We start from the raw sequence: 27,284 nt of genomic DNA, 5'->3' as shown, positions 1-27,284 counted from the left end.
TCCTTCCAGAAGCTGGAAAGCTTCCTTCCAGAAGCTGGAAAGCTTCCTTCCAGAAGCTGGAAAGCTTCCTTCCAGAAGCTGGAAAGCTTCCTTCCAGAAGCTGGAAAGCTTCCTTCCAGAAGCTGGAAAGCTTCCTTCCAGAAGCTGGAAAGCTTCCTTCCAGAAGCTGGAAAGCTTCCTTCCAGAAGCTGGAAAGCTTCCTTCCAGAAGCTGGAAAGCTTCCTTCCAGAAGCTGGAAAGCTTCCTTCCAGAAGCTGGAAAGCTTCCTTCCAGAAGCTGGAAAGCTTCCTTCCAGAAGCTGGAAAGCTTCCTTCCAGAAGCTGGAAAGCTTCCTTCCAGAAGCTGGAAAGCTTCCTTCCAGAAGCTGGAAAGCTTCCTTCCAGAAGCTGGAAAGCTTCCTTCCAGAAGCTGGAAAGCTTCCTTCCAGAAGCTGGAAAGCTTCCTTCCAGAAGCTGGAAAGCTTCCTTCCAGAAGCTGGAAAGCTTCCTTCCAGAAGCTGGAAAGCTTCCTTCCAGAAGCTGGAAAGCTTCCTTCCAGAAGCTGGAAAGCTTCCTTCCAGAAGCTGGAAAGCTTCCTTCCAGAAGCTGGAAAGCTTCCTTCCAGAAGCTGGAAAGCTTCCTTCCAGAAGCTGGAAAGCTTCCTTCCAGAAGCTGGAAAGCTTCCTTCCAGAAGCTGGAAAGCTTCCTTCCAGAAGCTGGAGAGCTTCCTTCCAGAAGCTGGAGAGCTTCCTTCCAGAAGCTGGAGAGCTTCCTTCCAGAAGCTGGAGAGCTTCCTTCCAGAAGCTGGAGAGCTTCCTTCCAGAAGCTGGAAAGCTTCCTTCCAGAAGCTGGAAAGCTTCCTTCCAGAAGCTGGAAAGCTTCCTTCCAGAAGCTGGAAAGCTTCCTTCCAGAAGCTGGAAAGCTTCCTTCCAGAAGCTGGAAAGCTTCCTTCCAGAAGCTGGAAAGCTTCCTTCCAGAAGCTGGAAAGCTTCCTTCCAGAAGCTGGAAAGCTTCCTTCCAGAAGCTGGAAAGCTTCCTTCCAGAAGCTGGAAAGCTTCCTTCCAGAAGCTGGAAAGCTTCCTTCCAGAAGCTGGAAAGCTTCCTTCCAGAAGCTGGAAAGCTTCCTTCCAGAAGCTGGAAAGCTTCCTTCCAGAAGCTGGAAAGCTTCCTTCCAGAAGCTGGAAAGCTTCCTTCCAGAAGCTGGAAAGCTTCCTTCCAGAAGCTGGAAAGCTTCCTTCCAGAAGCTGGAAAGCTTCCTTCCAGAAGCTGGAAAGCTTCCTTCCAGAAGCTGGAAAGCTTCCTTCCAGAAGCTGGAAAGCTTCCTTCCAGAAGCTGGAAAGCTTCCTTCCAGAAGCTGGAAAGCTTCCTTCCAGAAGCTGGAAAGCTTCCTTCCAGAAGCTGGAAAGCTTCCTTCCAGAAGCTGGAAAGCTTCCTTCCAGAAGCTGGAAAGCTTCCTTCCAGAAGCTGGAAAGCTTCCTTCCAGAAGCTGGAAAGCTTCCTTCCAGAAGCTGGAAAGCTTCCTTCCAGAAGCTGGAAAGCTTCCTTCCACTGATTCCAGAAGCTGGAAAGCTTCCTTCCAGAAGCTGGAAAGCTTCCTTCCAGAAGCTGGAAAGCTTCCTTCCAGAAGCTGGAAAGCTTCCTTCCAGAAGCTGGAAAGCTTCCTTCCAGAAGCTGGAAAGCTTCCTTCCAGAAGCTGGAAAGCTTCCTTCCAGAAGCTGGAAAGCTTCCTTCCAGAAGCTGGAAAGCTTCCTTCCAGAAGCTGGAAAGCTTCCTTCCAGAAGCTGGAAAGCTTCCTTCCAGAAGCTGGAAAGCTTCCTTCCAGAAGCTGGAAAGCTTCCTTCCAGAAGCTGGAAAGCTTCCTTCCAGAAGCTGGAAAGCTTCCTTCCAGAAGCTGGAAAGCTTCCTTCCAGAAGCTGGAAAGCTTCCTTCCAGAAGCTGGAAAGCTTCCTTCCAGAAGCTGGAAAGCTTCCTTCCAGAAGCTGGAAAGCTTCCTTCCAGAAGCTGGAAAGCTTCCTTCCAGAAGCTGGAAAGCTTCCTTCCAGAAGCTGGAAAGCTTCCTTCCAGAAGCTGGAAAGCTTCCTTCCAGAAGCTGGAAAGCTTCCTTCCAGAAGCTGGAAAGCTTCCTTCCAGAAGCTGGAAAGCTTCCTTCCAGAAGCTGGAAAGCTTCCTTCCAGAAGCTGGAAAGCTTCCTTCCAGAAGCTGGAAAGCTTCCTTCCAGAAGCTGGAAAGCTTCCTTCCAGAAGCTGGAAAGCTTCCTTCCAGAAGCTGGAAAGCTTCCTTCCAGAAGCTGGAAAGCTTCCTTCCAGAAGCTGGAAAGCTTCCTTCCAGAAGCTAACAAAGCTAACACACTTCTACTCAGAAATTGGAGAATAAGCCGTTTGAAGCCGTTTTAAGCATTTTTAAGCCGATTTAAGTTGTTTTAAGCCGATTGTAACCATTTCTAGTCGTTTTAAGCCGTTATTAGCCATTTTTAGCCGTTTCAAGCCGTATTAAGCCATTTTAAGCAGTTTCAAATCGTTTTAAGCCGTTTTAAGCTGTTTTAGGCTATTTTAAGCCGTTTTAAGCCGATTCAAGCCGATTCAAGCCGTTTTAAGTCATTTTAAGCCGTTTAAGCCGTTTTAAGCCGTTTTAATCCATGTCAAGCCGTTTTAAGCCGTTTTAAGCCGTTCAAGCCGTTTGGATCCTTTTTAAGCCAATTTTAGATATATTAAGCAGTTTTAAGCCATTTTAAGTCGTTTTAAGCCGTTTTTAGCCATATCAAGCCATTTCATGCCGTTTAAAGCCGTTTTAAGCCGTTTTGAGCCGTTCTAAGCCATTTTAATCCGTTTTAAGCCGTTTTAAGCCGTTTTAAGCCATTTTAAGCCATTTTAAGCCATTTTAAGCCGTTTTAAGACGTTTAAAGCCGTTTTAATCCATGTCAAGCCGTTTGAGGCGGTTTTAAGCCATTTTAAGCCGTTTAAGCCGTTTAAGCCGTTTAAGCCATTTCAAGCCGTTTTAAGACGTTCAAAGCCGTTTTAAGACGTTCAAAGCCGTTTTAAGCCGTTTCAAGCCATTTTAAGCCGTTTCAAGCCGTTTAAGCCGTTTTAAGCCATTTTGAGCCGTTTTAAGCCGTTTTAAGCCGTTTTAAGCCGTTTTTAGCCGTTTTAAGCCGATTCAAGCCGTTTTAAGTCGTTTCAAACCATTTCAAGCCGATTCAAGCCATATCAAGCCATTTTGAGCCGTTATAAGCCATTTTAACTCGTTTTAAACCATTTTAAGCTGATTCAAGCCGTTTCAAGCCATTTTGAGCCGCTTTAAGCCGTTTTAAGCCGTTTTAAGCCGTTTAACCCAACTCACAATTCAGAGCCACAAACAAGCATGCATGTTTAATTATAGTTCAATAATGGTAATGACAGCTGAATAAAAAAATTGCTCTATAAAGAGCTGAGAAGGTGCTTTTTAACACAAACTTAGGTCAATGTTCAACGTTATGCATTATAATGAACAAAAGTTGAATCGCCACTTATTAAACGTTTCCAAAGATTCTCATTCGACTAGTCAAGATTGTTCTACAAATAAGCTGAACAAGACATGTTTCCCCCAATTAAAAAGCCAATATTCCACTAAACAAATGTATATGTATAAAAGGATATTCAGAAGACGAACTAACGTTTTACTTGCGTCGCACTTCAGCTATTCCCACATGTTTAACATAAGCATGAATAAGAGCTAAATAAGTATCTTATAAAATCCTAATTCAGCTTCAGTATATTATAAGAACAGTTGATCCAATAGAGGCCAAAATGACGATTAACAAACACATTGTTCAGCAATAAATAAGCCTTGTGAAAGCGATCACACTATAGCTAAATTTCATAAAATGGACAAAATATCCGAAATTCGTGTTGAGTTCCGAATGCATTTCAAAGCTCATAAATTATGCTTTCTTAAAACTTTTGAAATAGCTGTTCAGAAAATAAACATGATCAGTCTCCAGAAATGCAGAATTATTGTGAAAAACAAAAATAAACATTTAAGCTAAGTGTTCCGAGTAGGAGCAAAGTACTGACAAACAAAGCGTGATATTGACTTGATTGACATAAGAGATAAAATATCTGAAGACAATATCAAAATTTTGTTCCTGGAACTTCTAAACCTATGAAAAATTTGATGTACGCAGATCTAATCAATAGCTCGCAGCTATTGGTAAAATCTTGCAGAATCTAAATATGACATGCCAATTTTGTTCTAGTTGTTTATTTTAGATATCATTTCCAGATATTTTATATCATATATCTATCAAGTTAATATCACTTTAAGCTATCCATATTACATTTTCTATTGCTAAGCTTTTTTCGCCTGCTCGGGATGTTCTTCCGTACAAGAAAAATGGAAATTTCTTTGACAGAATTGATTAAATAAATTTCTATAGCCAGCTACATTTGAAATGACATTTCTTCACAGCTGAATAAATACTGCGCTCTAAGAAAAATGATTTTCTTGGCCATTTCCGAAAATTAAAATTGCATCAAGATATTCGAATATTTTTCTATTCAGGTGGGTTCTGAGGACTAACCCTCCAAATGATTCAAATATACTCATACAGAGAACTTTTACTTCAATGCATATGTAATAGGTTTATGAAAAATACAAATCAAAAAATAATCAAACTATAATTTATAAAATTATTTAAGTTAATTAATCATTTTTGAACAAACTAAAACTTATTATGAAATTAGATTAATAATTTCAGACTGTTTTTACTTTGTGTAAATAAACATTATTTTGACCAACATCGACATAAATTTTCTCACTGTGCGCTAAAAATAGCCGACTGAACTCAGCTTTGATCAGCACTAAACAGCAGCTGAATAATATGCTTGTTCAGTTGTAGATTAGCGTACCATGTGTTGATTAGATGTTGTCGAATAGAAGCTCGAACATGGTCAATATTCAGCTATGAGAAGTTTATATTTTGCACTGGACGGTACACTCATCAATTCTAGGATGGCGCAGATGGCAAGGCATACCGCTGACGATTGGAAGGTCTCGAGTTCGAATCCAGTATACAGGCGATTTTTAAATAAGATTGTTATACTATCATAATAATAGTGCACACTACATTTATAAAGTGCCTAGAAAAATATTTTTTTGTTTTTATTAGTCTTTAATTATTTTTAGACCAGCCGTATAAAAGCTGAACTAAATGCTTGTAAAACGTTTTTAAAGCTGAAAAATAAAGTTGGTATTCAACGACATGCTTTAAAGTTTCTCCAAATTTGTGTGAACAATGCTTTAACAAAGGTTGGCCATGGAAATTATTAAAATGTTATAAAACATGATGCTGGATAAAACTGCCATAACGGTGTTTGTTAAATGAGTGAATGTTAGTTGGGAAGCCGTTTTATGCCATTTTTTTTTTTTCTTTAAAAAAGACACTACACGTTAATGCTTCCAGTGGGCTATTTGCCCTTTGAAGGAAGCACCACACTAGACAACGGACTAGCATGCAACGCCCAGTGGCATAGTCGGAAGACATTCCTGTCGAAAAGTTTTCCGGCCTGAGGCGGGAATCGAACCCACACTCCTTAGCACGATGCGGCTAAATGCCTCGGTGACACTAACCGCACGGCTACGAAGCCCACAAGCCGTTTTAAGCCGATTCAAGCCATTTCAAGCCATTTTAAGCCGCTTTAAGCCGTTTTAAGCTGTTTTAAGCCGTTTTTAGCCATTTTTTAATACAGTAATGTCCCGATTTTGTCAGCCCCATGCTGCATTTTGGGTTGACAAAATAGGAAAAGAGCTTAAATCGGGAAAAAAAATTCAACTGTTTTCAAGTTTAATATTAACTTAAGAACTTAGTTTTATGATTTTGTTAATATAAACATTGTTTTTCACTTCCATTTTCTATGTACCGTAATCCAAGGTAACATTGATCTGTTTCTTGGATAATTATTAAAAATTTCAAATTTCAACATTTCAGTATTTAGATGATTGTATAGACGTGGCCAAGATCACAATTGACTTTATGCACCCAATATTGCCCGCGCTTACTCTGACGAAAAAAATATAAATTTTAGGTTGACAAAATCGGGAAAAAAGGATACTAAAATCGGGGGTAGACAAAATCGGATCGAAAAAGGTCTCAAAATCGGGGGTAGTTAAAATCAGGGGTAGACAAAATCGGGGGTTGACAAAATCGGGTCATTACTGTATTTTAAGCAGTTTTAAGCCATTTTAAGTCGCCTTAAACCATTTTAAGCCGATTCAAGCCATTTCAAGCCATTTTGAGCCGCTTTAAGCCGTTTTAAGCCGTTCTAAGCCATTTAAGCCGTTTTAAGCCGATTGAAGCCTTTTTAAACCATTTTAAACCGATTCAAGACGATTCAAGCTGATTCAAGCCATTTCAAGTCATTTTAAGCCGTTTTAAGCCATTTCTAGCCGTTTTAAGCCGTTTCAAGCCGTTTTAAGCCGTTTTAGGCCGTTTCAAGCCGTTTCAAGCCGTTTTAAGCCGTTTTAAGCCGTTTTGAGCCGTTTTAAAGCCATTTTTAGATATTCTAAGCAGTTTCAACTCATTTTATGTCGTTTTAAGCCGTTTTAAGCCGATTCAAGCCATATCAAGCCATTTTGAGCCGTTGTTAGCCGTTTAGACGTTTTAAGCCATTTCAAGCCATTTTGAGCCGTTGTAAGCCGTTTTAAGCAGTTTTAAGCCGATTCAAGCCTTTTTAAGCCGTTTCAAGCCATATTAAGTCGTTTTAAGCCATTTTAAGCCGTTTTAAGCCGTTTAAGCCGTTTTAAGCTATTTTTATCAGTTTTAAGCCGTTTTAAGCTGTTTTAAGCCGTTTCAAACCATATATAGATATTTTAAGCAATTTTAAGCCGCTTTATACCATTTCAAGCCATTTTAAGCCGTCTTAAGCCGTTTTAAGCCGTTTTTAACCGATTCAAGCCATTTTAATCCGTTTAAGCCATTTTAAGCCATTTCAAGCCGTTTTAATCCATTTCAAGCCGTTTAAAGTCGTTTTAAGCCGTTTCAAGCCTGATTTGAATATTTTAAGAAGTTTTAAGCCATTTAAAAAAAAAAATAAAAAGTAGTTTTAAAAAATAGTAGTTTTAAGTAGTTTTAAACAATTTTAAGCCGATTCAAGCCATTTCAAGCCTTTTAAAGCCGTTTAAAACCGCTTTAAGCCGTTTTAAGCTGTTTTTATCCGTTTTAAGCCGCTTTAAGCTGTTTTAAGCCGTTTCAAGCCATCGATGCATTATTTGTTTTATCATGATCGCTAGATTTCCATCCTTGGTTTTAAGCCATTTTAAGTCAAACGTCAAAAGCTGAGGAAATCGTAGGAAACATCTCTAGTTGTGAGGTTATTGTCTATGATAAGGGTCCCGACTAAGGGTACATAACAAAATTATATCAGTATATGTTATTATGTTATAAGTTTTTTTCGAACATAGGTTGTTACAAACTTGATGCAGGATGTTGTTAAAATAACTAAAATTATAACAAAAAGTGTATGAATAGTAACATAAACATAACAAAATGTGTTTTAATTCTATCAAAAACATATCAAACCAAGTTATAATGTTTGATACAAAGTATCAAAATTATAATACTGTTCGATATACGATAATATCGCATATTATTGAAATGCATAACTATCTATTTATTTTGTGATGAAGTTGTTAAAAATGAACAAAAAAATATCTTAAAGGGAAATAAAACATACTAGGGTAGGTGTACCAGTTATGGCCAAAGTGGTTCCCTATTTCGCCATACGTGATATCTTGAATTCCTACACATTTTGAAGAATCTTTTGTATTTTAGCAGTAAAATAAAGGATAAATCTTGATGTTAAAACATTCAAAAAGATTAAAAATGTAAAAGTTATACAAATTTTGCATATGGCTAAATAGGGAACCACCATGACCATAACTGGTACACTTTCCCTATGTTATATTTTTGGTTTAGTATGTTCTTTGGATAACGGAGCCTAACAAAATTATATCATAATATGATATGCATATCATATTGTAATTGTAATTTTGTAATTGCTCAATCCACACCCTGGCAGACAATTATCCGCCCATCTAGACACGGGCTGGGTGAGGACCTACCAAGCCTCCCCCGTTAACATGTCCTATACCGTTTAGCACACCGGGATCTTCCACAAGCAGGCGCCGGAATTAAAGCGGTCCCACAAGCTTCAGATACATTAAATAGATATAGTCCCTCTGGCACTAAACCGAATGGCGCCCTCCGCTTCACCACTAGTACTGCTTCCCCACACGCCAAGCACAATATCGAAAGTAGCGCGTTGTATAGCAAATACAGTACACCACCTCCGACACTATGCCAAATGTACAGGAAAAACAGCACCAGTAAGAAAGCGGAAGGCGCACCACTCGGTTCAGTGCCAGAAGGACTATAAGTATAACGAGGAAGAAATGAAAAGATAGTAGAGTTGGTTCGGTTATTTGATTGCTGAAACGAAAAAAACAGAAAAAACAGAAACAAAGTGTTAACATTAAAACGGGGTTTTATAATTGATAAATGTATCGATAGTTTCTCATCTGTTACGTTTCCTTATCGTAGCGCTGTCGATTTTTTCATCTCCAGGGTGTACGTCTCCGCTCGAGCAATGAGGACCATGATGAAATGAGAATATAAAAATGTGAGCATTAGTGTTGATCTAGTAATAGATTAATTTAAACTGCTTTTCATGTGCTAAGTAACTTGTAAACTCCTACTCAATTATGTTTTGTTGGCCTACACGTTTTATTTAGACCCAATTTTATTTAGAAAACTATTTGGATCCGGGATTTTAGGTGCAGATTGAGCATGTTTGATAAAACAAGCATCCTGTTTTCAGTTAAAGAATGTTCAAGAAGTTGATGATTCTGTTATTTATACTGGCTACATACAAGAATTCACTATTGATGTAATATATGGATATTGAAAGTTCCAACGCGCGATTATAATACTTCAGTTTTCGTGCTGTTGTATTGGTGTAAGTAGTGGGAAACCAATCAGTTTGGTGATTCTAACGGTAACAAATAGCAAGACGAAAGGAAAGTTGATAATCTATCATCATTATGATTTCAGTCCTAATTTCATGATCCGTTTAATAAATTCCGCGTATGATTCGGCAATTTTAACAATTTATACATGTGTATTCGAAGAAAACAGACTACGAGCATTTATTACCTGTTGCAAGGTTCCTAAGTGATCAGAAATTTATCATTTTCTACAGCCTAATTTAATAATACCTACATTGGGTTGTAACAAAAATTTGATCTTGGGATGTTGATTTGCCTCCTAATCATAGTTTCGACAATAGTCACATGCTTACTATCCCTTATGGCAGTGTTGTTGATTCTATTGTCTATCGCTCATCAGTTTCGCGCCACCCGGCAGGGACTTGGTCCTATGTACCCAATACTCTGCTGTGTCTTAACTTCACGCAATACATTCTGTAGATGTGTGATACAGTTTGCGGAATATTATGATTTATCACTTCGTTCAGATGGAAAATTCTGTTATGGTACCATATTCACATATCAGATAACTCCCACCTAGAACGATGTAATACATCGGAGACATGTAGATTCAGATGTATGTATACGATCTATGCCTAGTTCGGCTCTGATCGACAGGCAATCAGTGTATTCAGTTTTTCAACTAGCTTGAAGCGATGAACGTTTCAAGACAAGCTCTCCACTATATCTGCTAGCAATCACCGGTCGTCGATAGACATTTCGGTTCTTTTCTGCTAAAGATAGATCCGATTGTATGCCAAAGACTATGGCTCATGCTTTTCAATACAGCTGGAAAAACAAGAACTACACCCAGCACCAAATAGTACGTAACTATGAGGCGGACCGGAAGGTTTGATGAGCAATCCCCACCCATAATATGATATGCATATCATATTCTGATAAAATTTTATTATATTTTTGTTACAAGCCTCTAGTCGGAGTGTCATTAAAAACCCTGGAATTTCTGGAAATCTTTTGAAACTCGTAGAATACAGAATCTCTGAAAACCTCTGATTTTTTTGGTAATCCCTTGGGACCATTAGGATGTCTAAAAAGATTTTCTAGAACCTTAGGAGCTCTTGGGAAGTCCTTGAACTTTTTTGGAAATGAACATGCTTCAGTGAAATTCAGTGAAAATATCTGTAAACTCGTTTGAGCACCTTGCAAAACCAATTCAACATCGCATGAGAACACCTTGTGACTCCCTGCTTACCGTGTGAAACCTTTGGTTATTTCAAGGGAATGTTTTTAATAGTACTAGGTAATCTATTGTAAACAGAATCCAAATGCAAAACCACGTTTCATGAACTGATTCAATAAACTAACTCGCTCAATTTACCATTGGTACGTGTTCATTATTTGAGAACAAGAATATCGTTTTTATTCTAACATTATTATCACTTGAAGTGAGTTCAAACATGTTATTCAAATCGCAACCTGATATAGCTGTACAGATGGTTTGATATAAGTATGTAAACTACGCATGAGGCACGCTGCCGTATCATTCTTCAATCAAACTCGTTACAAATTATTTATTGACATTTATCCACTTTGAAGTACCATCGGATGCGTTTGCCATTCGCTGGCTTCGACGATATCGAAACTGAAGAGATAGCTGCTGTTCACTGCTCCAGTAGCAAAATGCATCGCTCCCGAGCAACGTTCCGCGAGTTCCTGGTGGCTGGCGTTGGTGAGTTCATACCCTCGTTCATACCCATGCCCTGTTACCTCCAAAATCTCATAAGAAAATACGTTTCAGCCACAATCTCGGCCGTCATCATGGGCTTGGCCCTGGGCTGGCCATCGCCCATGTTCAGAAAACTTACGGAGCACAGCCTCTCGGATAACCCAATCGGGCAGGTCATTGTGGAGAGTGAACAATCGTGGATCAACTCCGTGCTTGCCATTGGGGGGTTCTTCGGGCCATTCGCTGCAGGATTTCTAGCCGATCGTCATGGCAGGAAGTTGACGCTCATGCTTAGTGCCTTGGTTCACGTTGCCGGATGGGTTATGCTCTTGCAGGCTGCTTCGGTGGCCTTGATGATTGGGGCACGATTTGTATTGGGCTTTGGTAGTGGCTGCATTCTGGTTACGTTGCCAATGTACGTTGGAGAGATCGCTAGCGATCAGTATCGAGGAATGCTGGGGTCGTTTCTGCAAATTGGACAAACAATCGGCATCCTGTACGTTTACTGTATTGGTCCATATGTGGGATACTATGCCTTTCAGTGGATCTGTTGTGCAGTTCCGATCTTGTTCATGATCTTCTTCGGTTACATGCCGGAGACGCCACACTATTTCGTATCCAAAGGACTCTACCAGCAAGCAACTGTATCACTTATGTACCTCCGGGATGCTTCGGCCGACGAAATTCAACCTGAACTTCAAGCTGTTAAACAGTTCTTGCAGCGAGAGGAGCAACAGAAGAATTCCAATGCCGTGAAGAAACTGTTCACCGAAGCGGTCAATCTGAAGGCGCTGGCGATCAGCTTCAGTTTGATATCGCTGCAACAGTGGACCGGAATCGATTGTATTCTATCTAATAGTGAGCTCATCTTCGATAAAGCGCAGATATCACTTTCAGCTGACGTGTCCACCATTATCATGGGGACGATTCAAGTGGCTTGTTGTTGCGTGACGTTGATGTTTGTGGACCGAGTTGGACGTAAGCCGGTTCTGATGAGTTCCGCATTAGGATTGACGGTCGCATTAACGCTACTCGGATTTTACTTCCTGATGCAGAATATGGACGTTGAGCAGCAGTACATAAGCTGGATTCCATTGACCGGCATGGTTGGGTTCATCGCGGCCTTCAATTTCGGCTTTGGGCCTGTACCTTGGGCGATTGCTGCGGAAATTTTCGCCCACGATGTAAAAGCAATCGGAAACACGATCAACGTGTCGGTGTCGTGGATTTTGGACTTTCTGGCGTTGCGATTCTTCCTGTTGATTAGCGAATCATTCGGCTATCAGTGGGCGTTTTGGATTTTTGCCATCATCTGCGCGTTGGCGTTTTTGTTCACCATGTTTTTCGTGCTGGAAACGAAGGGGCTCAGTTTGCAGGAGATTCAAAAACGATTAGGAAGGAAACCGGAGCAAGACGAATCAAATGGCACCCAAGGAAGTCTATGATGCAGGTTTCATGTGTATACAGAAATGTAGGTTTTACCGAGAGTATGTATTTATGTTATTTGTTTATATTGACTTTAAAAATATACTTATATTGTGATATTTTAGTTTTGGTTCTCAATATTTCTGCACAATTTTTCAAACTATTTTGTTTTCGAAAAATAATAATTATTCACCTTCTTCCCGCTCACGATTCCTTTCAATGTTTTGAATGATGAGAAATGCTTAAAAAAACGAAACGAACGAACGAAAGTTATTAATTTTTGCCTAAATTTATCAAATGCGTAAAATAGTATTTAGTTTTAAAACAATACTTATTCGATTGTTTATCAATAGTTACGCTACTGAACCAACAAGCAGATTATTTAAGTGCTCTAATGAGTCCCTAACATCGTTTCAATAACATTTTTACAAAATCAAACTGAACTGGTTCATGTTGAAATCTTCGAACAGTGTTTGTTCTCTTGAGACCCCATGAGCGTTAAAAGGTTAAAGTTTTCAAAAATGTAATAAACATTGTGAGTGTACTGCTTCGCTGCTAATATATAAATTTCAAAAACAGTCATTTCATTCACAGTCTGGCGGATAGGACTATCGGAGCTAATCGGATGGAAGCCAATCGAAAATGACAGGTAGAGAGTGCTAGAATCGGCGGTCAGTATTGTGACCGTAGAAGTACTTAAATCTATCTATCTAAGCGCTTGCATTGTACCAATCGTTTTATTTCGAGGGGAATTAATAAATCGAGTGGCGTTGCTAAGAAAGTTATCACACACTCCTTCGCAGTGACTTCTCTTGGCTTAAGCGCCATTACTCGCTCTCTGATCCGAAATTAAAACTATGCCATCTACTATTGCAGTATTTTCTTATTGTTTGATTTGACATTGAATTGTCAGAAGCATAGTTACGTATCAATTTATACTTGTAAGTTGTGATGTAAGGAAAAGAAAGAAGATCCAACGCTTTCTATCTCCAAATGCAAATAAGCCACAGAAAATATATAGTTTCGAATTTGTTCATGACATGGCTGGAATTAGATTGCATGGGTAGCGGCGAATGATTCCGCTGATATATTTGTGGATAATTATTGATGCAGGAATTGCAGGAACACACTCAACAGCCACTAAAGAAAAATCTTTTTAGAACCCAACCTAACAGCCCGTAAATCTACAGTTAAAACAGTTATAATCACATTTTCTCTTTCATAAATCACTATTGAAATCGAATAAAACGTATCCAGCTTTTTACGCTAGTATGCCATATATTTTGAACGACCCCACTCTGACATTTCTTGCCTACAGCTGTTTGCAATAATGCTTATTTATTGTAGGTGGATGAAACTGGATTAAATGTTGCTAAATTCACAAACTGAATAGGGATATCAAAATAAAAAATTCCTGTCTGAATCTAGATGTATGCCATGATTTGCCAGAAAAGCTGATTCGATTTGTCCTTGGTTACAATACGATGGCTTTCTTGAGCGAGCCTATCAAAAGTGTGCAGAATATATCGATGTTTTGTTGGGTAATTTCACAAAAGAGACTAAGGTCCTAAGGACGTAGTGTATGGCCGCTTTCCATGGACGTTAGCGATTGGTAATGCAAGGGAGATTTATTTTTCCTCACTAGGATAATTGTTAGCGAAGGCAACAAGTTTCTGTTCAAAGCTCTTGATTAGTTGTGATTTCTAGCAAACACTTATTTGTATCTATCTAAATTTATTATTTAGGTACCCGATGATTAAAAGAAGCGGTAAACGTACGATATACATTCCATTGCTAGCTAAGTTACACTGTTTTGTACAGAAACAATGCGCTTTATTACTTCTGTACAAAAAATTGTATTATAGTGATACCTCCATGAGTCGATGGTCCCTTCAATATCGACTCATGGAGGTTTCACTGTATCCACTTTTTTAGATTTTAAAGAATCCTAAAATAATTAGCCTTCCAGCAACACCGATTGTCGGAAACGAATGGCCGAAAAATTGTGATAGGACTCTATTTGACGTGATAGTGACGATATAATCTTGCGCGTTCACTTCAACCCCGTTATCCAAAAAATCACTGAAATTCGTTCACATCGGATGTCTTGTGATGAATCCTTATAAATAATAGCCTAAAATCATAAAAAAGCAAGGTTATAGAAATAAAAATGTAGATATAACAAATTTAATACAAAGACGTTGTGACTGCATAACAAATCAAGTGAAAATCAGTGCAATCAACAAAATAAAACCATTGCCTACTATGACTTCTCTATAAAATCTGTAGGCAAGAAATGTCAAAATCATATCACCCTTTATCGTTTAATAGCCAGCGTAAAAAGCTAGACGCTTGCAGCGATTTCGTATTAAAGGTAAAATTATTGGTAGCTATTATAACGAAATGCCGTTCAAAAATATCCGGCGCACGGTGTCTTTTTCATGTAACTTTATAACAAAAAAATCGGCATGTCTCAAATTTGGACCGATGAAAGGCAAGACCTTCCTCTTTCATTTGCTGCTAAAATCAAAATAATCCATCGGGGGGTCTAGTGCAACTTTTTTTTTCGAAGTTTTGTTGTTTGTTATATCATTTTACATGCATCGTAAATTAATAAATTTTGATGAGGTGAACTGTTGTAACGGATTTAGATGAAAATGGTGCAAAAACTAGTATCAATATCTTGTAGATTATATTCTAGACAGCTCTACACCTAAACATTTACAGGCATGGGTCCGAGTTGCCTCTTCTTTGCTTCATTCATTGTTGAAATTTGTATTGGTTTTACAACTACAGTGCTGTTCTGAATAATAGCAGCGCATGTCGATTTTCATACAAAATGCTCAACTTTGACATGCTGTAGTTTTGTTCCCTTTCAAGCAATCGAGTTGAAATTTTCTCCACAGAACTACAAATATTGCCAATTTTGTAAACACAAAATTTCAAAATTTTCTAAGCCCCTGCCGGAAAGTGAGATACTAGGTGAAATTGTTCGAAAAAATAGCAGTTTTAAAAATTTGAATTTCTGCTTGACATTATAGTTTTGAATTGTATATCACTTACCATTGGAACAATCTCCTCCTACTTATCAAACCTACACCTAAACCGAAAATGTTTAAAATATTTGTAGGAAAAAAAATTGAAAATGAAAAACTGCTATTTTTTTGAAAAATTTCACCTAGTGTCTCACTTTTCGGCAGGGACTCAGAAAAAACTGAAATTTTGTAGTTACAAAATTGATCATATTTGTAGTTCTGTGGAGAAAATTTCAGTTGGATTGCTTGAAAGGGAACAAAACTACAGCATGTCAAAGTTGAGCATTTTGTATGAAAATCGACATGCGCTGCTATTATTCAGAACAGCACTGTAAGTATGTCAAACAAACTTTTTTTCAATTTTAATTTGTAACTCATGAGCAATATTCATCTTTCTGACTTGGTTTAGGAACAAACGATCGAAAGACAAAAGGTCGAAAGGACAAAAAGTCGAAGAACAAAAGGTTGGAAGACAAGGTCGAAAATGCAAAAGGTCAAAAGGACAAAAGGTTGAAAGTGATTTGCATAATGGAAAATTTAATCATCTCTGAATGAAGATCTTCGACCTTTTATCTCCTCTTTATTCCTCTTCGATCTTTTGCCCTTTTGACCTTATGTCATAGATTCCAGAATATTGACAAGTTCACATTTGTGCCAATGACAGACGTAATATAACACTTAATAAATCCAATATTCCAACCCAAATGCAATAGCAGTACAATGTTGACACTATTGTCCATGTGCTGGTTATGATGATTGACAGAACATTTCTTTTTTTTTGCGATGGAAAAACAAACAGGATTGCTGGCAAATATCTAAAGATTAGCCAGTCTAGGGCTGAAAATCTACTAAATAAAGATAAGAATATTAATAATAATGCTGGCAAATATACACTTCCTTGTTAAATTGATGGTAGAAAGTGCTAATGAATTCAAACAAACATCGATAGGTTTAATTCATAACAAAACTACCTGTGAAAAATTGATGGTGTGATCGTGGCATTTAACTTAGAGATCTCAATAAGATGCTGTAATGTTCAGTTTTAGCATAGTTTTATTAAAGTTGTACGGAATTCTATAGTAATACATAAAACAAATGATTTCAATCAGCTTTGAAAATGTTACTTAGTAACTTTACGATTTTGCTAGCCTAATAACGAAATCATACGAAGCTTTAACAAAAATCTCAGGCAAATCATAAGAGTACCTTTCCGATTACTCCAAAAACGGTGATCTTTAGTGCATACAAACTTGTTTGCCATTTATATCCAGCAGATCTCAAGTATTATGTTTCGTATATATGTTGTGTTCAAAACTTATGAAAGCGCCAACTCGAACGACGTCGCATGTAGTTTTGGTGCTAAAACTTAGTGGTCCCATATTACGGAGTTTCCGGTGGTCATCCCGAGCAAAGTAGAATAACATCGGCATATGTTCATCAACCGAATAGTACCGATATGAATTACATATACAAAACTGAGATGCAAACTAACTTTTCGGATGTTCCGGGTTTCCAGAACCGGGTATGAATAAGTAAATGATTTGAGGATCTTTAATCATAGTTCACGTGAATACCTATTCAACAATATGGGGACGGTTCAGATTACTTTTTTAGTTACGAAACTACAGGTCGTCAAAGTAAGGGTCTCTTAAGGGACTTTTTTCAGATGTATCAGGTTTCGGGTGGCCAAAGCGATCCAATTCCGGATCTCCGGAAGGGTTTCTGAAACTAGACATGTGTACCTTTCATATAAGCTCAACAGAACTAAATTCGGTCAACACACTGATTTTTTCAAGCTGTTTAAATTTCCGTGTCGAAAACGACCCTAAGTCACAGTTCGTACTTTTTTTATAGAAGCTCCCCTAGGGGTCATTTAAAACTTTTGTTTTCACAAAAATTAAATCCCACAAAAAATAATAAGTTGTTTCAATTAAAAGTTACAATGATTTGAATTTTTAAATTGGTCGAAAAAGACCCTAGATGCTTACGAAGGTAAGGTTATAACCCAAACTCCGTAAAAAATATTGTAAAAAAAATTGCTCCAGACCCCCCGACCGATTATTTTTGTTTTAGTTGCAAATGAAAAGGGACAATTATGGCTTTCTTGTGTCAAAATTTCAGACATGCCGATTTTTTGTTTTGAAATTGCTCTACGAAACACACCGTGGGCGAAATTCAACCTCAATGAAACTTATTGGTTGATCGAGTGATAAATAAAATATTGTTTTGTCATTGTTCAAATAAGTAGGTTACTTTTAACATTTTCTTAAGTTGCCAGTGATATAAGTAAGATACGTTGCCAGTTCTTGGGTTTTATATTCGACAGTCTGTCTCTAGTTTCAACGTGGAAATCCTAAAATAAGGAAAAATAAAGCAAATTTAATTTTTTTTTAGAAATTTACCGTATTAGACAAGTACAAGAGATGTCAAACAACGAGCGAAAATGAACGAAAAGCAGATAAGGCGAAACGGGCGAAACGAAAACTGTGCGGAAAAAAAAGGAATGAAGCCAGTTCTGAAAACAACTCGATCAGTTTGGTGACAACTTTTGTAGCGAACGGACGGTGTTAGGAATAGTGTGTTTATTTGTTGGTTCGGCTCAAGTTTGGCCGATCAGTTAGGTTTCGGTTTCGGCGCAGTCGGTAAATGGTAAGTTGTGTTTATCTCAACAGGAGATAAACATCGAATGTATTTTTATTGTCGGGAAGAGAGTTTTCCGAGCAATATTAAATGTTGATTCTCCAAGGCCGGTAAGAGAGTTTTCCTAGCCGGATTTTGAAAAGAGAGTTTTCCTAAATGAATCCAAATTGCCGAGAAGAGAGTTTTCCGAGCAATGTAAAAAGTTGATTATAGAGAGAGAGTTCTCCAAGGCTGGAAAGAGAGTTTTTCGAGCCGGATTCTGGAAAGCGAGTCTTCCTATATGAATCCAAATTGCCGGGAAGAGAGTTTTCCGAGCAATGTAAAAAAATAATTTTGGAGAGAGAGTTTTCCAAGGACGGAAAGAAAGTTTTCCGAGCTGGATTTTGGAAAGAGAGTTTTCCAAAATAAATCTCAATTGCCGGGAAGAGAGTTTTCCGAGCAATGTGAAAAGTGGATTATGGACCGTGAGTTCTCCAAGGCCGGATTTTGGAAAGAGAGTTTTCCAAAATGTATCCAAATTGCCGGAAAAAGAGTTTTTCGAGCAATGTGAGAAGTGGATTATAGAGAGTGAGTTCTCTAAGGCCGGAAAGAGTTTTCCGAGCCGGATTTTGGAAAAAAAGTTTTTCAAAATAAATCCATATTTCCGGGAAGAGAGTTTTACAAGCAATGTGAAATGTGAAGAGAGAGTTCTCCAAGGTCGGAAAGAGAGTTTTCCAAGCCGGATTTTGGAAAGAGAGTTTTCCTAAATGTATCCAAATTGCCGGAAAGAGAGTTTTCCGAGCAATGTAAAAAGTTGATTATGGAGAGAGAGTTCTCCAAGGCCGGAAAGAGAGTTTTCCGAGCCGGTTTTTTAAAAGATAGTTTTCCAAAATGTTTCAAAATTGCCGGAAAGAGAGTTTTCTGAGCAATGTGAGAAGTGGATTATGGATTTAGAATGGAGAGAGAGAGAGAGAGAGTTCACCTAGGACGGAAAAAGAGTTTTTCGAGCCGCATTCTGGGAAACAAGTTTTCCAAAATGAATCCAAATTGCCGGGAAGAGAGTTTTCCGAGCAATGTAAAAAAAATAATAAAGTAAAATATGTAAAAAAATAATAAAATAAAATAATAATAAGAGTGAGTTCTCTAAGGCCGGAAAGAGTTTTCCGAGCCGGATTTTGGAAAGAGAGTTTTTCAAAATAAATCCAAATTTCCGGGAAGAGAGTTTTCCAAGCAATGTGAAAAGTGGAGAGAGAGTTCTCCAAGGCCAGAAAGAGAGTTTTTCGAGCCGCATTCTGGAAAGAGAGTTTTCTAAAATGAATCCAAATTGCCGAGAAGAGAGTACTCCGATCCGAAATGGGTAAAGAGTTTCTCCAAAGCGAATACAAATTGCCGGAAAGAGCTTTTCAGGCAATGTAAAAAGTAGATTGAATTTGGATTGGATTTTCGTTCAACTTAGATTGAATTTAAATGTGATTTAGAATGTATTTCATTTTGATTGGATTTTGTTTAAGGTGGAATCAAATTTGGATTTCATCTGGTTCGGAATTGTATGAATTTGGATTTAAATACAATTTCAATTGAATTTTGTTTGAATTTTGATTACATTTAAATTGAAATTAAAAATGAATTTTGATTTGATTAGTCTCAAATGATGGTTAAAAAAAGGATTGGTGTTCAGGACGGCACCCAGTCGTCCGAATTATTAGCTGCGGGGCGAGCGCCAGCAACGGCTGAGTGACCGGCCGTCCAACGAGAGAAACTGACTCTGCACACCACACATATCACACTCAGTACCATTTGAGACAACACAGCAATCACACACGCTAGTTGGACGAAAATACGAAAAGTGAATTATAAATTGTTAGGGTGTTGGACAGGACAGGACTTAGTACACGAAAAGGACTGAAAATGTAAGACAAACAATCTTGCAAATATGTACACTAACCAACTTACGACTTACAACTAATCATGCAACATTAGCTTAAAATTAGTGAACTAAACTTACCAAATGTGAACTTAAATCTAATGGATTAAAATGAAATTTCAGCTAAAAGCGAACTCTACCACAAAATCCGAGTTTTGCTAAACGGATGGTCCGAAATCCCATCACCTGTGCCAACAAAATCTTTTAGATTTTCATCTGTGAAAGCAACAATTAGCTGCGATCATCGCAATCTTCGCCACGCGGGTGCAGCAGTTCGCAATGGCGGCGGCCACATTTACTTGTGTATGCGGTCGGTCAGGTGAACCCGACGAAGAGATGCTGCAGTGCAGTGATTGTTTGCGACCAATTCATCTCGCATGTGCTTCATCTAGACGTTCCATTGGTGGAAGCTGCGTTGTGTGCGTTCGGTGTATGGAGAGGAATCCCCCAACGGCGCGGTCGCTTTCGAGGAGATCGTCAAGTTCGACTGCTCGTGCGAGAATTCTCCTGGATCTGAAGCGGCTGGAAGACGAGAGGATCCTGCAAGAAAAGGCAGCCGAGGAGAAGGTTTCGCGTGAGAAGGAGTATCTGGCGAAAAAGTACGACCTGATGCAGGCCCAGCTAGAGGAGGAGGAAGAAGGCAGCTTGAGAAGCCGTCGCTCGATGTCCAGTATCCAATTAGTGGAACAGTGGCTTCAGAACGAACCCGTCGCAAATTCAGGCTCTGGCATCGGATGTAGTGGCATTCCCGCTGGCACAGAATTACGCACCGGTACCGTTCACAAGCAGAAACCATCGGCTACAACGACATTCGCTGCGGCTTCAACGCCGAAATCCGGACAACAAGCAGAGCTCACCTTCGGGCTAAATCCAAGCCTGCCACCGGCCCAAGGCGCGACTTCTGAAGCAAATTGTGGGCAACCAGCTGAGCCGGAGTTCCACGCGCAGGATCCACTGGACTGGAGCCTAACTTGGGACGTACCTGTCGTACCTCAACCGCTACCGAAAGGGCAATTCGCTGTGGACTTGCAGGAAATTCAGCGGAAATTCCTTGGCGTACAACTATGTCCGCCAAAGCCATATACACAGCAAGTGGGTCCATCGTCGTCAAGCCAACTTGCGAGTGGTAACCACCCGGTTGCCAATGTCCATGGAACAAGTTCGTCGCAGCAGGAGAATATCGCTACAATACCAGCGACGACAGGTGGTCCACAACCGTGCCAGGTAATCTTGGATCCAACTGTCTCTCAGCACGACCAGTCGTCCGGCCTCGAAGCACTTACCACTAAGCAGTATGCACCAGCAGCAGTTACCACGGTGAGTCAATTATGCTCTGATTATATTATACCACAAAATAGAACAAATGCATTGCATTCGAATGCAACGTTCAAAGTACCAAAGCTTTCTTCATTCCCAGACAACCAGAAATCGCATGAAAGTTCACGTTACAACTCGTTTATTCATACTAATTACATCAAACCCGCAAAACACCGTGGATAAACTCGTCAGTTTGATGAGTTTCCTCGCATAAAACACTTCTTTTCTGAGTTCATTTATACATTTTGTTTCGTCTCGTACACTCGTACAAAGTAAGTCGCATCGATCCGTAGCAGCTGTCAAATCAACATTTGTTATCATAAGTTAAGTCGCATAAGATCACAGGTTTGTTCGGTAGAAGATTTATATACTCGCATTGTATGTTATTATTCATCACATAATATATGCACGCATATCGCCTCCACTTTTGTACGTAGAAGGCCTTTTCGCGACATCTTATAAGTGAAATTTTGCACATATAAAGCCTCCAGGTGATTTCGTTATACGTACATTTTGGTTGTCTGGGTTAATTGAACACACTCCCTTCGGCGTAACCGAACCATACAAGCCCCCCCAAGCTCTTCGGAGCGATGCATCAACGTTTCACCCAATGTATAAAAGCACCCCCTATGTCCGCCCCGTTACTGCCCCCTCCGTGCACTTCGCTGATCATCCAGTTGCTTCCTCTTCCGGTCTGCCAATATTGCCCAATGTACGAACAGTTCCGAGTAATCCGACCCCAATAGTGTCTTCAATCGCCGTAAATAGTGGTCACACGATTCCGATTCTGCCTTCCGACTCAACTTCTGCCCTCGTACCAGCAACTGAACCGTGGATTAGTGCTCCGACATCTCAACAACTCGCTGCCAGGCACATCGTTAGCAAGGAACTTCCAATCTTTTCGGGCGATCCTGTCGAGTGGCCGTTGTTTGCAAGTTGCTACCAGAACACGACACAATTGTGCGGTTTCTCCAATGGGGAAAATTTGATGCGTTTGCAGCGGAGTCTTAAAGGTAACGCACTCGAAGCAGTAAGGAGCTTGCTTCTAGAGCCATCGTCGGTTCCATTGATAGTTACAACTCTGCAGACTCTTTATGGACGGCCGGATTTAATTATCAACTCACTTCTGCACAAGGTTCGCGCAACTCCGTCTCCGAAGCCGGACAAGTTGGAAACGTTGGTATCCTTTGGCCTTGCATGCCAAAACCTTTGTGGCCATCTTCGTGCAGCGGGTCAGCAAGCTCATTTCACCAATCCAGCTTTGCTTCAGGAGCTAGTGAACAAACTGCCAGCAAATATTAAGCTTGATTGGGCGCTCTTCAAACAAAAGTGTGCTACAGTCGACCTTGGAACTTTCGGTGATTACATGGCACAACTAGTGGTAGCTGCGAGCGATGTTGCTCCCTTTCAACCTTCCGAAGAAACTCGCTTCCAATCGGATAAACGAAAGGGTAAGGAGAGACTCTTTGTCAACGCACATTCGTCTGGCACCCCGCCGGAAAACGTTGGAAGACGACAAAAAGCTGGTACCTACGAGAGCAAACAGAATCAGCCAAAGCCGTGTCCCATTTGCGAAAAACCGGGCCACAAGGTACGAGAGTGCGACGCTTTCAAGAAGTGCAGCTTAGAAGATCGTTGGAAGCGCGTTCAAGAGCTTTATCTGTGTCGGAGGTGCTTGATTGCGCATGGAAAGTTCCCTTGTAAGGCGTCGTTATGCGGTATGGACGGTTGTGAAGAACGACACCATAAGCTGTTGCATCCAGGGAAGCCAGAGCCAACGAAGTCTTCGAAGCCAACCAAGCCAACAGAAACGCTCAATATCCACAATCAACGCAAGATGACAACGCTTTTCGGTATAATACCGGTAACGCTATTTGGAAACGGAAGGTCTGTCCACACCTTTGCGTTTCTGGACGAAGGGTCTTCTTCCACGCTGATTGAAGCTCGGGTAGCCCGCGAGTTGGGAGTTAAAGGAGAGATTTATCCGCTTTGCCTGCAATGGACAAGTGACATAGAACGGACTGAAGACAAGTCACAGTTGATTCGACTTGAAATTTCTGGTCGAGGAACGTCCAAACGACATGTGTTGAAGGCAGCCCACACAGTAGAGAAGTTATGCCTCCCAAATCAAACTCTACCCTTTGATCAGTTGTCGGAACAGTTTCCGTACCTCCGTGGCCTGCCCATTGAAGGATACAGCAACGCCACGCCAACCGTTCTCATTGGTGTGGACAACACGCATCTGAAAATTCCTCTAAAGATCCGGGAAGGAAAAATCGGTCAACCAGCGGCAACGAAAACTAGACTTGGGTGGACTATATACGGCGAAATCCCTGGGGAAACTTCTTCAATAGAACGTTTTCACTACCATCTGTTTGAGGAACGGCGTAGTCCCGACGACGAGCTCCATGCCCTGGTGAAGGAGTTTTTTTCGGTGGAAAATGTTGGAGTTTCTGTCGTTCCTCTCCTGGAAAGTTCCGATGAGGTGCGATCAAGAAAAATCCTCGAAGAAACGACTGTTCGCCTACCTTCTGGACGATTCCAGACCGGACTGCTCTGGAAATATGATCACATCCATTTTCCAGACAGCAAACCCATGGCAGAAAATCGTCTGAGGTCTTTAGAACGACGTTTGTTGCGCAAACCTGAGCTTTTCGAGAATCTCAAACAGCAGATACTCGAATACGAGAAAAAGGGCTATGCTCATAAGATCACACAAGATGAGATCCGCAACTCTGATCCTAAGAGGGTATGGTACTTGCCATTGGAGATAGTTGTGCAACCCAAGAAACCCGGGAAGGTACGGCTCGTATGGGACGCCGCAGCGGCAGTACGGGGCCAGTCACTTAACTCTGCTCTGTTACCCGGACCGGATCTTCTGACCTCCCTTCCGTCGGTCCTCTCCCGATATCGACAACGCCAAGTTGCGATCAGTGGTGATATACGGGAAATGTTTCACCAGCTCCAGATCAGGCCCGAAGATAAGCAGGCTCAACGTTTCCTTTTTAGAAGCGATCCCACCAAGGAGCCCGATACGTACGTCATGGACGTTGCTACATTTGGTGCAACTTGCTCACCCTCCTCAGCACAGTTCATCAAAAATCAGAACGCCAAAGATTTCGAGGCCGAGTACCCCGAAGCAGCTGCCGCTATCGTCCACAATCACTATGTGGACGACTATTTGGATAGTCTCGACACCATCGAGGAGGCAATAGATCTTGCACTGCAAGTCAAAATGGTGCACGCCAAGGCCGGGTTCCATATACGGAACTGGATGTCCAGTTCCAAGGAAGTCCTCTCACGGGTCGGGGATTCCGCAGAAGAACAACAGAAAAGCTTCAAAACCCATTCTGCTTCGACCTCGGAACGCGTTCTTGGGATGAGTTGGTTTCCCAGTTCAGATGAATTCGTCTTCAACGGATATTTCCGCGACGAACTGATGCCACTTTTTCACGGAGATGTTATACCAACGAAAAGGCAGCTACTGCAGGTGGTGATGAGCATCTTCGATCCCCTCGGACTGGTGTCACTCATAGTAGTTCACGGGAAAATCCTTATCCAAAATGTGTGGAGAGCCAGTATCAATTGGGATGAGAAAATCACTTCAGATCTGTTCAGTGAATGGCGTCGGTGGATCAAATTGTTGGGACAACTGGATGCAATTCGCATTCCGAGGTGTTATTTTCCGGGATACCATCCGGAAAGCTTCGAATCTCTTGAGCTGCACATATTCGTCGATGCTAGCGAGGAGGCGTACGTGGCGTCTGCGTTCTTCCGAATTGTGGACAGATCTCAAGTGCGCTGTATGCTGGTTTCATCGAAGACGAAGGTGGCCCCACTCAAACCTCTTTCAGTTCCTCGTCTTGAGTTGCAGGCAGCACTACTGGGAGTCAGATTAGCAAAGTCAGTAGCGAAAAACCACACTCTAGTTATCGTCCGTCGATTTTTCTGGAGTGATTCAACCACTGTTCTCTCCTGGCTGCAGTCCGACCAACGGAAATACCGGCAGTTTGTGGCGTGTCGAGTGTCTGAAATCTTGGACACAACGAAGGTGGACGAATGGCACTACGTACCTTCGCGATTGAACGTTGCAGATGATGCGACGAAGTGGAAAGATGGGCTCCAGATCAACAGCAACCACCGTTGGTTTCGAGGACCGAGCTTCTTATACGACCCTCCAAGCACGTGGCCCAAACCGAAGGAGCTTCCTGGTTCAACAGCAGAAGAGCTTCGGCCCGTCCATGTTCATCAGGAAAAAGCGGAACAGCAGTTAGTACAGTTCTGTCGTTTCTCCAAATGGGAACGTTGTCTGCGAGCTGTCGCCTTCGTTCATCGGTTCATCGATCAGCTTAAACGTAAAAGGCGGGACGAAATCACCAAGGATCCACGCATTCTTACTCGAGAGGAGCTCCAGCGAGCGGAAAACACGATTTTGCGGCTTGCACAGTACGAAGTTTTTGCGGACGAGATTATCACGATGCAGAAAAATCAGTCATTGCCACCGGATCAACATCAGCGTTTGGAGAAAACAAGTAAACTCTACAAGCTAACTCCTTTTCTGGATGAACGAGGCGTAGTTCGAATGGACAGCAGGATCTCCAGTTTCTCTGAAGCGCTGTATGATTTTAAATACCCAGTAGTGCTACCCAAAAGCCACTACGTTACTCAACTGATCGTCGACAGCTACCATCGGCGGTACAACCATTGCAATGGAGAGACAGCGGTGAACGAAATGCGACAGAGATTCCATTTGTCGGAGATGAGAGCAGCTTTTCGGAAGTCTCGGAAGATTTGTTCTTGGTGCCGGGTTTACAAGGCAACTCCATCCGTTCCAAGAATGGCACCACTACCGGAAGCACGGGTGACTCCTTATGTCAAGCCGTTCAGTTTCGTAGGGTTGGACTACTTCGGTCCCCTTCTGATCATCCAGGGTCGACACGAAGTGAAGCGCTGGGTTGCCCTCTTCACTTGTTTAACCATCAGGGCAATCCATCTGGAGCTAGTGTCCAGCCTATCTACGGAATGCTGCAAGATGGCTATACGACGCTTCATAGCACGGAGGGGGGCACCTTCTGAGATCTATAGCGATAGAGGGACAAACTTTGTCGGAGTCAGCGGCGAATTGCGAGAGCAGATAAGGGGCATCAACAGTGATCTGGCTTCCACGTTCACAAATACCATCACCCAATGGCGCTTCAACCCACCAGCTTCGCCACATATGGGGGGGGCTTGGGAACGTATGGTTCGTTCGGTAAAGTGTGCTTTGGCTGCGGTGTCTGCCGAACGTAAGCCAAACGAAGAAACTTTGGTGACTCTTCTTGTTGAAGCAGAGTCTGTGGTAAATTCGAGGCCGTTGACCTACATGCCGCTAGAAACGGCAGAGCACGAGGCGCTTACGCCAAACTGTTTTCTGCTGCTGAGCACTAGTGGGGCGAATCAACCACCAAGTCAACTTTCGGATGGTAAGTTGGCCTTGCGATCCAGCTGGGCGTTGTACCAACGTCTACTGGACCAATTCTGGGTTCGCTGGGTGAAGGAATACCTGCCCACCATCACTAAGCGAACCAAATGGTTTGTTGAGAGCAAACCAGTCTCGGCCGGTGACCTGGTTATGATTGTAGAAGACCGACTGCGGAATGGATGGATCAGGGGACGAGTTCTTCGTGTGTTCCCTGGACGAGATGGTTCAGGACGGCACCCAGGATTGGATTTGGATTTGATGCAAGAAACCAAATTATCAAGTTTAACTACATTATTATCATAAGTGTGTAGAAAAGGGCGAATGTGGCGAATAGAATTGTTATAGATTGAAATATAAAAAAAAATAAAGTTAATTGTTTTCGATTCTACTTGTATTATGCTAAGCGTGTACAAGAGATGTCAAACAACGAGCGAAAATGAACGAAAAGCAGATAAGGCGAAACGGGCGAAACGAGAACTGTGCGGAAAAAAAAAGAAAGAAGCCAGTTCTGAAAACAACTCGATCGGTTTGGTGACAACTTTTGTAGCGAACGGACGGTGTTAGGAATAGTGTGTTTATTTGTTGGTTTGGCTCAAGTTTGGCCGATCAGTTGGGTTTCGGTTACTACACTACTGTGGTACGCATATATCGTTGTTGAACGAGCTAAACTGAATCGTGTACACCCGATTCTGTTTTTGCACGAATTTTTGTACACGGCCGTGTGAAAAAAGTTTCCATACATTTTTTTCCGCCAAAACCTTATTTTTGCATGAAACGTCGAGAAATGGTGTTACTTTTTTTTGCACGGTTTTTGAAATTTTGA

The 27,284-nt window shown here is 41.0% G+C and overlaps 1 protein-coding gene across 1 annotated transcript; it reads left to right on the top strand.

Moving 5' to 3' along the window:
* Positions 1-10,124: 10,124 nt before the first annotated feature.
* On the top strand, positions 10,125-12,229 carry LOC5573442 (facilitated trehalose transporter Tret1-2 homolog). The gene is made up of 2 exons (XM_021837932.1): positions 10,125-10,683; positions 10,753-12,229. The coding sequence occupies exons 1-2, from the start codon at positions 10,560-10,562 to the stop codon at positions 12,123-12,125; spliced, it is 1,497 nt and encodes a 498-aa protein (XP_021693624.1). The 5' UTR covers positions 10,125-10,559; the 3' UTR covers positions 12,126-12,229.
* Positions 12,230-27,284: the final 15,055 nt, after the last annotated feature.

The sequence above is a fragment of the Aedes aegypti genome, chromosome 1 (assembly GCF_002204515.2).
Source record: "Aedes aegypti strain LVP_AGWG chromosome 1, AaegL5.0 Primary Assembly, whole genome shotgun sequence".
Taxonomy (NCBI): domain Eukaryota; kingdom Metazoa; phylum Arthropoda; class Insecta; order Diptera; family Culicidae; genus Aedes; species Aedes aegypti.
The sequence above is the reverse complement of the archived record's forward strand: the minus strand, read 5'-3'. Positions and strand labels throughout refer to the sequence as shown.